Below are 14,091 nucleotides of genomic sequence, written 5' to 3' on the forward strand. Positions count from 1 at the left end.
CCCTCGAGGCCTGGACTTGAATACCCCTGTCTTAAGCCAATGTGGGCAAACACAGGTGGGGCCACCACAGAAACTGTAGACAAAATAAATCGGGACCCACATTTTCTGCCCAATTTGAAACCACATGGGCCCAGCTGGCTGGGTAACATCCAATCCAGGAAATAACAGACATAAAATGTGCGTATCTACTTACACCTTTAAACAAAATGTAACATGGCTGTCCTGTGTTTCTCAGTTGCCCTGCACTTGTAGCCTCTCACTGGCCAAAAACACTTGATCCAGGTAATTAGCAGAAGAGAGTGCAGGGAAATCTGACTTGTAAAGGGTGTGTGAGCTCACCACACTGGTAAATGGGGCAGCAGCGGTCTGTGGTGGTGTTGTTGACAGCAAGCACCTCGCCATCCTGACAGAGAGGGGGCGTGGCCACACAGGAGGAGCACACTGCAGGAAGCAGAGAACAGCACCCACAACAGTCAAGCTGCTGCTCTTTCACCAGTGCACGGACAGAACGGTGAGGGTGAACTGACTGCAGATGTGAGCCACGCAGCAGCTGCCGTCCACTCTGGTGGCAACAAGGGTCTGATCTTCTCTGCAGGTGGGAATGTTCGACGTGCAGAGTCCAGCATCGCACTCTGAAACACACAGCCCCAAAGTAAATGACAGCAGGAAACCTGTTCTTTTTGTTCACCCGACTCCCAGAAGGATTTGGCTCGAGGAGTTCATGCCACAGGTTTTCTGTTGTCATGTTTTTTTTCGGTTTTTCAACCACCAAAAAAATGAAATAAGAGCTTTGTAGAGCACAGAAAAAAATGGAGGATACTGCATGTTTTAAGTTTCCCTCTGCGGTATGTTCCCACAACTTTGTTACACTTAGGTTTGCACAGTATTTTTATACTGTTAAAACACTAAGATTGACATGAAATATGACATTAACACGACTTTCACAGCCATAATTCCATAATTCAAAGCAACATGCAATCCTCAATTGACAATTTTATGATCAGTTTGATTATGCAGTTTGAAAACACATTTTTCAATTGACAATTGATTATGCAAGTCAGGCTTTTAATATGAAAATACATTTTGTAATTTAGAATTCAGCCACTGTCAAAGCAGCCCTAAAAATGTGCTCCAAAAAAGTCTTGAAGAGCTTTAACACAGCAGTTGGAGTCGCAGTCATCCACATAGAAGATGATTCACTACCTGATAGCACATTCACCACACCAAGCAACTCCATTGGTTGGTTGAGTCTTTAATATTTCTAATTGGTCAACCAAAGGAAGCGGAGGTGGGATTTAGCAAATGTAGGGAAGTGTTAGGCCCCACCCTGATGAGCGTCTGACAGTTTGCATTTCAATTTGAATTTCGGCATAGGTAAATAATGAGAATCCATTACACCAGGGGGCGCTGTTTCGCAAGATAATTTGAGAGAGCAAGCATTGGATTTTACTATGCAGACCCTCCAGGATTTTGCAATGTTGCGATCGCAAATATTAACGCAAATTCAAGCAAGCCCTGCGATTTGTTGCGCAACTTTCTATTTTCAGCGTAACTTTACTGCAACTTTCACCAGTCTACCGTGACAACAGTCATGGATAACGATGCAGCTTCGTGACTTTTTCCCCTCTAGCTTCTTTCCAGGAGGCGTCCTCTTTTATCATCTCTCTGTAGTCTTCTCTGACTTTATCGCACATGCCTGGGTCCATTTTAGGTCAGTGAATTGAATTGTTTAAAATGAACCAATGTTTACAATGAATTGGATTGTCAACCAAAGATAATGCTATGAATGGAATTGAACGTTTGGAGGAGAGTTTAGCTCCAGTAGAAACTCACCACAAACATAGTCTGGACAACAGGAGTCCTCCCTGTGGTACGACACTAGCTTCTCCCCGTATTTACAGGTGGGAGGCACCTGGTCACACAGGCTCTGGTTACACACTACAGAGTCAGACATCACATCATCACATCACAGACTGCTTCATCCAGTATTTTGTTTAAGAATGAAAGCCCTATTCTCATTCTCCTGGACTTACTGCAAACTTTATGCGGACAGCAGCTGGAGTCGTGGGCCATGCTGATGATCATCTCTCCGGCCCGCCGGCACACAGGCTGAGGCAAACTGGAGCAGTCGTACTGCACAGGTAGGATGGTGTCGTTGTCGCAGCGGTACATGCAGCAGCCGTCCTGGGAGGCTTTCCAGACCTCACCGCTGGCCCGAGGAACACCAGCACTGTCTGTGCAGGCTGAATACAAACACACACAGCTATGTGAGTGACGGGACATCTGCCCACCAAAGAATGAAGAGGCTTCTGATGACAAGGAGCATGATGGCAGAAACAGAAAGAAATGCTATCAGGAACATTTTAATCAAAAAACATGTTTACACATGTTTGAGAAGAAGCTTTTAGCCAAAGGAACCTGAATGAATATCAGAGCAACGTAGAGTCAAATGTTTTCCCCAGTAACATCCGCACCAGCCCCCGCCTGCAGCCGCCTGGTCTCACCAACGATCCAGACGAGGCGCTGGGTGATCTCAAACACACCTAACGTAAAGACGCGATCTGGTGTGGCACGATTTCGGCGGCGGGCGGAACGAGCTTGTTGTCAACCAATCAGAGACTCAGCTTTGGGCACGTGACGTTTTCAGTGACTAGATCAAAGAGTAGAAATAAACGTTCAAGATGGCGGCGTGATGTGAGGATCTTTGTCATGAACATCCATCCATTTTAACCCTTAGAGTTCTGAAACTGGAATTTTCAGATTTGAAAACGAAAAAAAAAGAGTTGAAATTGAAAAAAAGATTTGAAAACTGAAAAATAACTTTTGAAATTAAAATTTTGAGTTTTGAAACCTAAAAACACAACATTTGAAGCTGAAAATAATGAAGCTTATTTTAGAATAATTAGCATTAAGTTTTGGACAGTATTTTTTGTTTTATGTTTTATTTGGGTTTCAAATAAAGATGGCCCCGATTTGGGGATTTGAGTCCACATTTTTTTTTATAAAAATGGCTTTTGAAACAGAATATTTGTTAATTTGTAAAGACTGATTTGGGTCAATCTGACGTACAGCCAAAGCCTGGCTAGAACTGAATCATATGATAGAAAAGAGTAAAGCAAAGCAGCAAATTTAGTGTAGAAAGCTTGAAAAGTATTCATCGAGCTAAGTAGCCAAAAGTCTAAAAATGATCCGAACAGCTAATTCTCAACTCAATGCAACACTAAAACCACCTCCACAAGTACAAACCAAGCCTATGTTCTAAACCTGGTCCCATCCAGCAGCCTACTGAGTCAGCCCACTGCTGAACTTACCGCATTTCTCTGGGGGGATGCAGAGCGCAGAGTACTGTCGATGGAGGAGTGTTCCCTCAGGACAGACGCAGCCTTCAGTCAAGCCTGAGCACTGATCTGGATCTGCGTCAAAGTCGTGATTGGGACAGGACTGAGACGTGCATGCCGGCAGACATGCCTGGTACCGAAGTGTGGTGGGACATATAAAGGCTGTAAAAAAAAGACAAACATCACATTTCTTAAGATTCATTTATATCTGCTGTTTCCAAAGGCAATCCCTTAGAAATGTATGTAGTGATTCTAATGGCAACATAACAAACCCCATAACCTGCTGGCTGCTAGTGCAACTCCCATTGCCTCACAGCTGACAGTGGGTAGTATAAAACTAGAACTAAGCCTAGCACAGTGCAAATGTGAGTCCTGCTCCTGTTTGTTGAAACTGTTTCTTCTAAAAAACAAAAGGGCAGCAGAAAAGGATTTTCTTACGGCAGTAGTTCGGTCTCCTCCACTCAATGCAGATGTTGAACTTGTGACAAGTTGCCACATAAGCAGCCAGAGCCACACACTGGTTATTAACGTACTCAGAGTCTCGCACCCAAACCTCACAAAATGTACTGGGAGGCACCTGGAAGACAAAAACAATCAATCTGCAGGATTTACGATGAATTCCTCTGATCCTGATGGGTTCTTTAGAAGCTTCAGTAAACAAAAAACATTCTCATAGCTGCTTCATGTCAGTTTCGATTTTTTCAACCAAACAGGTTTGCATCTAAAGGAAATCAAGTTCAGAGCTGCTGTTCCTTACAAAGTTATGGCAAGCTGTAAACGTGTTGTCCTCCAGCATGGATAGGCAGGTGGAGCAGTCACTGGTGGAGCAGTTGAGGTCCCGCCGGCGGCTTTGGCTGATGTAGCCGGTGGTGTTGGACACCTGCCAGCTGTCAATGAATAGAGCGGGGTCTTCACCTGCTCCCAGCAGGGAACCATTGGGAAGGGTGAGGTCATCCACTGGGTCTCCATCGCAGACACCTGACAGGTTCATGGAGGAGGTTTGACAAAACAAAATCTGACTACACCGACCGGCCTTTTTTAAAAAACAGCATCTCAGTGTACCCCGTTTTTATGAGGGTACGGTTTAAAGTTAAGCTGGAGCACGCCAGTAAGGTGCAGTCAGGTGAGGCAGTGACTTACCAGCACAATATAGCTGAAAAAATGCATAAATTATATAAAATGAACCTACTTTTTAAAATTTTAAATAAAAATCAAAGGATATACTTTTTAGACATGTTTAATCTCGGATTACCTTTTTCTTTGTGGGGTTTCAACGTTTGTTCGGTAAAAAAGCAGCAAATTTACGAGTTTCCTGTTCAAATACGTCTCACACACAGACTAGCTGCAGCTGACGCATGCGCTGTATTGTTTCGGTCTGTCATCATCATAAAAGACGCCGTATTTTAAAATGACCTAATTCACTTATCTCTTACCTTCTTCCTGATTACATTGGTACCAGTTTGTGACTCATTTAGTCTTTTTATCTGCTAAAAATGCGCTTTAAAAACACCACTAGGCGCGGCAGACAGAGGTTGTGACACCACAGCAAAAAAAATAATAGAATTAGTGGTTGCAAGTCAAGGGCAGTCATCCAGTTACTCTTTAATATTGTTAAGCATCTATTTCTAATTGGACGATTTCGTTTTAAACCCCTAAACTCAAGAATTAGTTTAGACACGTCTCTGGTAGTGATCTCTACTGAGACAGAGAGACTTTGAACACTGAAGAAATAAAAGAAAGACTTCTACAAACAGAACATTCATCTGTTTCTTCAGCAGGAGCAGCACAGACTTCATTCAGAAGTGAAAGTAAGTCTTTAATAACAATCTTGGGGAGTTTTTTTTTCTATGCTACAGTTTGTAAACAGAAGAAAAATACTGAGAAGAAATTTGAAACATACTTTAACGGTTGTTAATCAAACGGTGAATAAGCTGCTCTGTAGGGTTCATATGTCTGTAAATCTGACTGACGACGTCAGTTCCTCACCAGCCGTGAACCTCACCACACGTCACTGGAGCACTCCTACTATAGCCAGTCTATACCAGTATGACCAACTGGACTCCAGAATGTTGTTCAGGTGGTTAATCAGGTACATTTGTCCTGTGTTTAGGCCTCGAACTACATTCACAGCTCCCTCAGAAACACTCCTTCAAATGACCATGTTCAATGAAAAGTCTATGTAATGCACGTTTCAGGCTTTTGTGTTCAAGACTCACTAGTTCATGCACAGCTATGGAAATTTGAAGGCCGTCTTTGGGCTCTACACAGAAAAAAATGAACATTGAACCTGTGTTGCAAGTTAAAAGGAAATTTTGATGTCTGTGGTAAGACTCTACTTAAGATTTAACCTCTTCATCCCTATAGAGTCCTGGATTGTGGTGATTTATGGGCTGAAGGGGTCAAACCCAGATTCTTCCAATCCCAGAGCAGGTATAGTCTTGGTATAATATGGTAGTTTATGTTTAGTCTTAATTTAAATCAAATTAAATTCAAAGGGAATGAGAGGCTCTTTTACTCAATAGACAGAGTCTAAACGGTTATCAGTGTAGAAAGCTGACAGTATTACACTCTAGATAAAAATGATCTCCAGCTGGAGTGAGATGCTAAAGAGAGACGATCTGAAACAGTTAACTCTCATCTCACCACAGAGGCCCATGGTAGGAAGCTTGCTGTCTGTCTCAATCACCATCATGCCGGTGCTGTGGTACCACTGCAGCTTGAGGCCAGCTGGGCTTCGGATCAGGTACATGTTTCCCGTGTCGTAGATCTCAAAGCCGTACTTTTTGAAGCGGGCTTTAGCGTACCGTGTGTTGACGTAGAGCTAGCAGATTGAAATAAACACATTTTCATAACTTATTTTATATTATCATGAATCCCTTCATGCTGTAAACAAGAACCGAAGTGTTTCTTACCCGTCTTTGCAGCCTGTTGATGACCACATGGTTGGATTTATGAGTGATGTTTAGCGACACCAGACACAGGTTGGTGAAGTTCCAAAGGAGCTGATTAAAAGGAAAGAAAATAAGGCAGGTGAACTGGTGTAACTTTGTCCAAGAGTCAATATGATGCTTGTTTACAAGTATATGAAATACGTAAGGATTTTTGTTTATTATTATAGTAAATGGTAAATACTTAAGTAGCATTTTCTACCTTGATTTAAGGCCCAAAGTGGCTTACAGTCCCATTCACTTTCACACACTGATGGTTGCTCCGCTGTCTAACATGGCACCACCTTAAGCGACGTCATGAAAATGGAACATACCATCTTTGTGCAAATGAAAATGCGCTTTTCTACCTTTCCTGAAGGCTCAAAGCTTCACACAGTGCCACTCACCACTCAGCTCTACTGGTGAACACTGACACCAACCTATAACCACCAGAGGATATGCGGAGTTCAGTGTCTTGCCCAAGGACACTTTGACACATGGGGTAAGGTGGGAATTGAACCTGCAATCTTAAAATCAGAGGTCGACTGCCCTACCTTTGCACCACGGCTATCCCATGTATTGAGAAGTATTTGTAAGGATACTGGAAGTTGCACACACTTATGACGCATGGCGATGCTATCATACAGTGTCCTCACGCCACTCGAGTCGTTAGTAAGGTGGGTACTGGCTCCTTACTGACCGCATACAAGTGCTGCACACACGGGGTGTGCACGTGATACATAAGTGCCCCATAGGATGTCCACACAAACGACACTCTGACTGCTAAAATATGAATACTACCACAACAAAACTTTACGTCTTTGGTAATGTGTTACTTCAAAGGCCAGAACATCACAACAAGGAAATACGCTCCCATGATGAGCACAACAAAAGAGATGCCTTAAATAACAAAACCCAAATGAGATCATTGTAGGCAGCTGAGACATCTCACGAGAAGTCGCAACCCACCTGCAAGGAAATAACCCGAAAATAACACCTGGGGCTCGTTTCAAGAAGCAGGTTTTGTTGAAACTCTGAGATTGTAAACTCTGAGTTTGTGAACTCTGAGTTAAGCAAAACTCTGAATTTCTGATTTCAGAAGCAGAGGTAGCTTAAACCCATGAAAGTGTGTTAAACCAAACCCGTTTCACGTTGCAGGGTAAGCTTAACTCAGAGTTCATTACTATGGCAACTGACTCTGTGAATGTAACCTGCTCTGGTGAAGATTTCTTTCAGGAAACTCAGAGCTCCCTGTGGTCTCCGCCCCTTCTTAAAGTGAAGGATGTTTAAATAAGACTTCCTCATTAACATTATATAACCAAACAAATTTGGCTTTTAAAGGAAATTAAATCATTTATGGAGATTTCAGAAACTAGAGTATCTTCATGTTTACCAGCACAGTTCACTTTTTTGTTTAGTTATTCAGTCTCTTTCTGAAATGAGAAGGCGTCGCTCACCAGAGACTCAGAGTCAGCAGGACACTCCTGCACCATCACAGTAACCGTCTCATTGGGAAGCTGGGTAACTATGTACAGGGCCGCCTTGTAGATGGCAACACTGTTCCCATCGAATGTGATCACATTCAGATCAGGAAACATCGAGCATCGACCTGGAAGACATTGAAATTAATTATTCAATTCAAAACTATTTAAGGCCAAGAATGTTTCTTTACCACCTAGTCTAGTTACAATGTTAGTGCGTTTCCTTACATGGACAGTCCCATTTAGGGCAGCATTTGTCTCCATTGACCAGAACTGCGAAACCAAGCAAGCCACAATTTGGCGGTTCAGCTGAGAAGGGGCAGCTCTGGGACTTGTTGAACAGGACAAGCTGGTTCTTGACACAGATGTACTTGGTGCACTCATCCACAATCTCAACATACGGAGGCTGGGAGACAACAGAACAGTACCATGAAAACCCAGCAGTCAGCACACAGTAGACATGACTGAATCTGAAAATGGATCTGAATCAAAGATCCGCTACATTACAGTGAAGTTGACCTACAGTGCACATCCTTGAAGGTGGTACAGTCATGGAAGTTGTATCATCTGCTTTATAACTGGTTGTTCCTGCATGTGCTGAAGGCACAACTACACTGGGACGAGTCCCTCCAAAAGCTGCAGTCGTTCTGTTTGTGGTAGTAGATGGAGCTAAAGTTGTATTGGAACCAGAAATCTCAGACATTTGTGTGGGTGTGGGCACTTTTGAGGGGGACACATCGGCCTCTTGGGCTGGGGAGATCCTCCCAGATGAAGTGAACTGACTAGTGGTTACTCTGGGGGTAGATATAGATGAGGTGCCTGGAACAAACTCAGGATCTAAGGTGATTTTAGTGGTTAGGTGAAGATCTGTTGCACTGACATGTTTGGTTGTGTTAGACACAGTTGCAGATGACACTCTGGATGTGAGAGTGGTGCTGTGACTTGGCACAACTGTTGAGGGTCCAACTGTGGTTGATGTCGTGGTTCCTTCTGAGGGCTTTGTTCTTGTGCTGGAACTGGCAGTGGTGGGTCTGATGGTTGACGTGATATTGGACGTAACTGTTGTTGCTACAGGTACTGCGGCTGTTGTCCTGGAGGTAGTTGTCTGTCTGGTGATGTCAGATGTTGTAGTGGGTTCAAATTTGGATGTGGACACTGACAGAGTAATGGCTGTGTCCTGGACAGTAGTTGGGCTTGTAGCTAAGTCTGAGGTTCTGGTTGATAGAGGATAGACAGGTGGAGGAGGAGGAGTTATAGCTTTGGTTGTAAACTGTCCTGTTTCTGTCTGCGATACTTCTGTGATCCTTTGGGCAACAACAGACGTGAATGTAGTGGTAACAACAGAGGGTGGTGGTGGTACAGCAGTAGAAGCCGTGGTCTGGGGTCTCTCAAAAGTGCCATGCATAGGTTGTGTGGTAACCGGTTTTCTGGTTGTAGTGGCTCCACTTTCTGTGGTTGGAGTTTCTGATGTAGTTCTGCCGGTGGAAAAGGTTCGGGTTGGTGTGACTAAAAGGTGAGGGTCTTTAGTGGAGGTAACCACAGTTTCTGAAGAGACCTCTGATGGTGCCTTCACAGTGGGTTTGTAGACTGTGGTAAAGGAGGTTTCTCGATGGGGAGGACGCCATGGTTTGGTTGTTTGATCAGTAGTGACAGGAGAGGTGGAGCTTCCTGTTGCTTTTGACAATGTTATAGCAGTGGTTTCTCTGGGAGACACTGATATTGTGGTAGTCTTTGTGGTGAAAAGATTTGTGGAGGTGTTGAAACTCTCAGGAACAACTAGAGGTCTAGAAGTCACACCACTGGTGAGAGCTTTGTCTGTCACTGGGACAGCTCCAGGCCAGGACACAGAGGAAGTAGGATATGTTGTGTATGTAATCTTTGAAAGTGGAGATGCACCTTTTGTAGAAACTCCAGGGATTTTAGATTCTGGAAGTTCTGTTGTGGTCATTCTCCTTGTTGTTTGCCAGTCTGTAGTGGCTGATGAGGCAGCTGTTGTGGCAGGTGTGATGTGGGTGACATTTGTGGGAAGTAGCTTGGAAATGGTGGTTGTAGTAAAGTTCCCCAAAGGGAGGTCAGTAGGGGATGTCTGCTGGGTTGTTTTATTGGTGCTGAATGGCATCACTGCTGTAACTGACTGTATTTTCTCTTCTGTAGACGATGTTGGCATGGATATAGTTTTTCTCTCAGCTGGAGGTGAAACTGATATGGATGTTGTGGATGGTTTACTGAGTAAACCAGGCAGACTGGCAGGTGATGTTGCAGGTGGTTCCTTCCCGGTTGTAGATTTGGTGCTGGTTCCTGTATCTACAGAGGCATCTGGACCAGGAGCAGTTGCCTTTTGTGTGACCATAGACGGCTCTGAGACTGGAGAAAGAGCTGGGGTGGAAGATTTGCCCGTCTGATAGACTCCTGTTGTTGCCTTTGTGATATTCTCTTTTGTAAATACTTCAGCAGAAAGAGTACTCGAGGTGGAACCCCACAATGAAGTTCTGGAGTGTTCTGCTGAGGTTGTGGTTGAAGTTGCAGCAGAGATCAGGGTTCTGGAGGAGCTAAATGGGCTAACTGTAGTGCTTGGTGATCTGGTTGTTGTTGTTTTTGATGAAGTAGTGGACTGATGTTCCGTCACGACCGCACTAGAGAGCGGTACCACTGCAGTTGGGTGTCTGATTGTATAAAACGGAGACTCCTTGGTCCTGGAAGGCCCATAAGCTTTGGAGGGTGTGACAACATCCGGCTGAGAGGTGGGTTTGATGGTGTGGATGGTGGTCCTCATGGAGGAGGGGGTGGAAGTAGCTGTTCCTGGGCTGGGACGAGCAGAGATGGTTCCAGCTGGGGGTGTGGTGGGAACAATGGCGGCTGGAATCCCAAAGCCTGAAATTTGTCCAAGAAAATGGTAAACTTTAGAAAAGCCCTGCAGCGCAGGGACTCTAAACATAACAGATGCACTGAAGGAACATGATGCAACTGCTTTTGCTTTGTTTTTTTTAGAAAACTAAGAAAAGGTATATATATAAAAAACGTAACTGTAAATTCAGCATAAGGTTTCAAGTTTCAAAAGAGAACGTAAATAAAACAGAATGCTTAATCAGTTCCATTTAAAAAAACATGTATTATTTCTACTAATACATTTTAGTGTTTTCAAGTTTCACAGAACAAACCAGACCCTCCAGGATTTCTATTATCGTTTTATTGGCCAGCCCTATCAGGAGCAGATAAGGCAGGGTTTTTGGTAACGCAGTAGAAGTTTGGCCCTCGAGGCCTGGATTTGGGCATCCCTGGTATAGAGTCTGTAAATGGTTGTAGAAACTTGTGTAGTCACGCATGATTGAAAGAGTTTTGAACGTGGAAACTCGAAACGCACATTTACGCGCTCACATAGACTTTTCATTGGGAGTGGTTGCTTGAAGGCACGTTGGCGGGGTTGGTGTAAACATTTCTTCAGACTGATAGAAAAGCTTTCTAAAATGATCAGCTAAATATCAAAAATAATCTCTACAGCACATAAATAGCCACTTACAGTCTTCCACATAGACGCACCGACGGGTGATCTCGTCCAGGACCATGTGTGGGGGGCAGAAGGGAAGGCAGCCCTCCACTCTGTGACAAAGAAGAACAAACTTTAACACCAACAAATACATTTAACTCACATCTTAAAGCTTCTCTGAAACCAAAACAGGAAAACAAAAAATCCTAAATAAAATCCAAAGATGTCTTTAAAAACCCCCAACAATAATTCTACTCAATTTAGTTTATTAAAAAAAATAAAATTAATCAGACCTGAGGAACCACAGGGGACGACCCACGGAATGGAATAAACATTCAACCAAAAAGGTTTTATCCTTTCCTGTTACGATCCAAACAAATGATCGTTTTTATAGTGGTTCTCCTGCTCCTTTCCATACATTTTTCGGCACGTAAAAACTCAATCACACTTTCAGCGGTTTTCAGCAATCTTGGGATCAAAACACTCAGCTTGTTCAGAACATTACTGCTTGTACTTTTGGTTTTCACAAATTTTATAGATTTTGAAATATTAAGTAAAATATGCCGCATATTGAAATTGAATGAGAAATTGCTCAAATTTTAAAATTTTAAATAGATTAGCAAGCCTTTAAATCAGGTGTCAAAGTCAAGGCCCGGGGGCCGGATTCCATTAATATATTCATGGGCTATGTTTTAATTTTTTATGGTAATTAAAAAAAAAAATGGAGTTTAGCTTCTTTTTTAGCAACATACTAACGTTTTGACTAATTTAGTTTACTGAGCAATTTTAGGCTATTTAGTTTAGCTGGTATTTAAGCAAAGTGTGAGCTTTTTTGGCTAATTTGTCATCTACTAAGGTTTTCTTGGGCTAATTGGAGTTTAGCTCATATTTAAGCAACACACTAAATATTTTTGCAAAATTTGCACGTATTAGGGATTTTTAAGCAATATTACCATACATTTTTCAGAAATGTATGTCAACTTCCGCGCTCTTTCATAGTTTGTTAAAAAATGTCCAGTCTTTTAGGAAACTTAATATTTTGCAAATCGCTTTTGCCTTTTCAGCAAAAAGCTTCATCTTCAGCAACTAGTGTCAGCATTCATAGAAGAATTATTGCAAGTAATGCAACTTTTCAAAACTTTTCTACATTTATTTTTACAAACTAAGTGGTGATCATGCTATAGCATTACACTTTTATCAAAATCAATAAGCAAAGAATGAGCAAAAAATGTGTTTTAGAACACAAATGGTTACTTTAAAATTGTATTTAAATGGAAAATTTATACCTGTGAGTTTAGAAAGATGTTCATTTAGTCAGCAATGTATGTTTAGGTCGACCAAGTGTTAGCATTAGCCTTCTTATGGGAAAATCCATCAAGCGTTAGCATCAGTCTAGTGGATTTCAGCTTTATGTGCTAAATCGATTTATAATTTTATGAATTTAATATTGATCTATTAAGCTTAAACCGATTAATGAATTTTATCAACCCAGCCCTACAATTTTTATAGTTTATAACCTGTACTGAAGGTAAATCTGAAGGACTCAGCATTTGATCAGACAGCACTTTCACTGGAAAGGTCAAAGGTCTCACAGTGGGATCCCAGTACAAGCTTCAGCCAAGGGGTCGCTGCAGGTCCTGAAGCAGGGGCTGACACAAGCATCGTACCTCCACTGACACCGAGGACCAGGTTGGGTGTCTGGACCAGGACCTGGTCACAAAACAAAAAACACTGAGTTTCCACACGGATGAAGGAGCTTTCAGGGAGAACTGTCTTTCGTTTTTCTTTTTTCAGGTGTTTTTTGAAGCAGTCTATCTTTGAGTGCACAGTGAAGGGAGGAGCTTAGATGTATCTGACATTTAGTAAGTCAGTTCAGTCACAGTTTGAACCCCGAATTAAAGAAAAACCAGAATGATTGATGTGCATTGTTATCTTAGCAGTTCAATCTACCAAAAAAAAAAGATTTAACTGAAAGTTTTTATCTTCGTGGCAACTTGTTGTGAAATTTTATCAATCAATTACCAGCTCAGTGGCCTTGTGGAAGAGTGTCCGCCCTGAGACTGGAAGGTCGAGAGTTCAAATCCATGCCGAGTCAGACCAAAGACTAGAAAAAAATGGGACTCAGTTCCTCCCTGCTTGACACTCAGTATTAAAGGGTTGGTTTGGGGGGTTAAACCACCAAATGGTTTCTGAGCACAATTGTGTCTGCAGCTCACCACTCCCCCAGGGGATGGATCAAATGCAGAGAACAAATTTCACACACTGCAGTGCGTGACAACTAATGGGACTTTGACTTCAACTTGTCAGTGGTCCAACTTCTGAATCCGTACAACACAGCACTGACACATCTTAAAATAATAGGATGCTGCTTTTAAAAATGCAGAAATTGTATCTTCAAAATTCACAACATTTCAGGTATTTGAGCGCAGAGTCATGTACCTATAAGACAACACGAGCTTCATTCATGAAACGTCCTTCCAAGTAATAAAACTTTTTACAAAGATTTTGGAATTTATGTGAATCTTTCCTTTGGAATTAAATCTTATAAACTAACTTCTTTTGAGAAAACTCTGAATTCTACAGTCATCGAACAAAGTTGCATATTATTCTGCCTCAAGAGAAAACATAATTCATTTGAGCAAAAAATTTCTGGGGAATTGTTGCAATCAAATTTAGAAAGATGCAATGAAACATTGGTTAATGAGGCTGAACGTCTGCAGAGGCTGAACGTCTGCAGAGGCTGCAGACGTTCAGCCTCTGCAGACGCGCAGCCTCTGCAGACGTGCAGCCTTCAGTTTCAGCCCCTAGGTGACATTAGGGTTGTGTACTTACTGGCCAGTCGGAACAGCGTGGCCCTGCGG

The 14,091-nt window shown here is 42.5% G+C and overlaps 1 protein-coding gene across 2 annotated transcripts in view; it reads right to left on the reverse strand.

The window, feature by feature from the left end:
• otog (otogelin) overlaps positions 1 to 14,091 on the reverse strand; it is a 100,750-nt gene that overhangs the window by 15,169 nt on the left and 71,490 nt on the right. For both annotated transcript variants that reach the window (XM_024263082.2, XM_024263084.1), the window contains 14 exons: positions 12,823 to 12,940; positions 11,264 to 11,343; positions 8,270 to 10,617; positions 7,975 to 8,152; positions 7,723 to 7,874; positions 6,251 to 6,340; positions 5,982 to 6,159; positions 4,096 to 4,316; positions 3,777 to 3,915; positions 3,312 to 3,500; positions 2,034 to 2,243; positions 1,834 to 1,938; positions 528 to 632; positions 340 to 441 (listed from right to left, as the gene is read on the reverse strand). In XM_024263082.2, the coding sequence (XP_024118850.1) occupies positions 340 to 441; positions 528 to 632; positions 1,834 to 1,938; positions 2,034 to 2,243; positions 3,312 to 3,500; positions 3,777 to 3,915; positions 4,096 to 4,316; positions 5,982 to 6,159; positions 6,251 to 6,340; positions 7,723 to 7,874; positions 7,975 to 8,152; positions 8,270 to 10,617; positions 11,264 to 11,343; positions 12,823 to 12,940 (4,215 nt within the window). The remainder of the gene's footprint in view (positions 1 to 339; positions 442 to 527; positions 633 to 1,833; positions 1,939 to 2,033; positions 2,244 to 3,311; positions 3,501 to 3,776; positions 3,916 to 4,095; positions 4,317 to 5,981; positions 6,160 to 6,250; positions 6,341 to 7,722; positions 7,875 to 7,974; positions 8,153 to 8,269; positions 10,618 to 11,263; positions 11,344 to 12,822; positions 12,941 to 14,091) is intronic.

Source organism: Oryzias melastigma, unplaced genomic scaffold (genome assembly GCF_002922805.2).
Source record: "Oryzias melastigma strain HK-1 unplaced genomic scaffold, ASM292280v2 sc00236, whole genome shotgun sequence".
Taxonomy (NCBI): domain Eukaryota; kingdom Metazoa; phylum Chordata; class Actinopteri; order Beloniformes; family Adrianichthyidae; genus Oryzias; species Oryzias melastigma.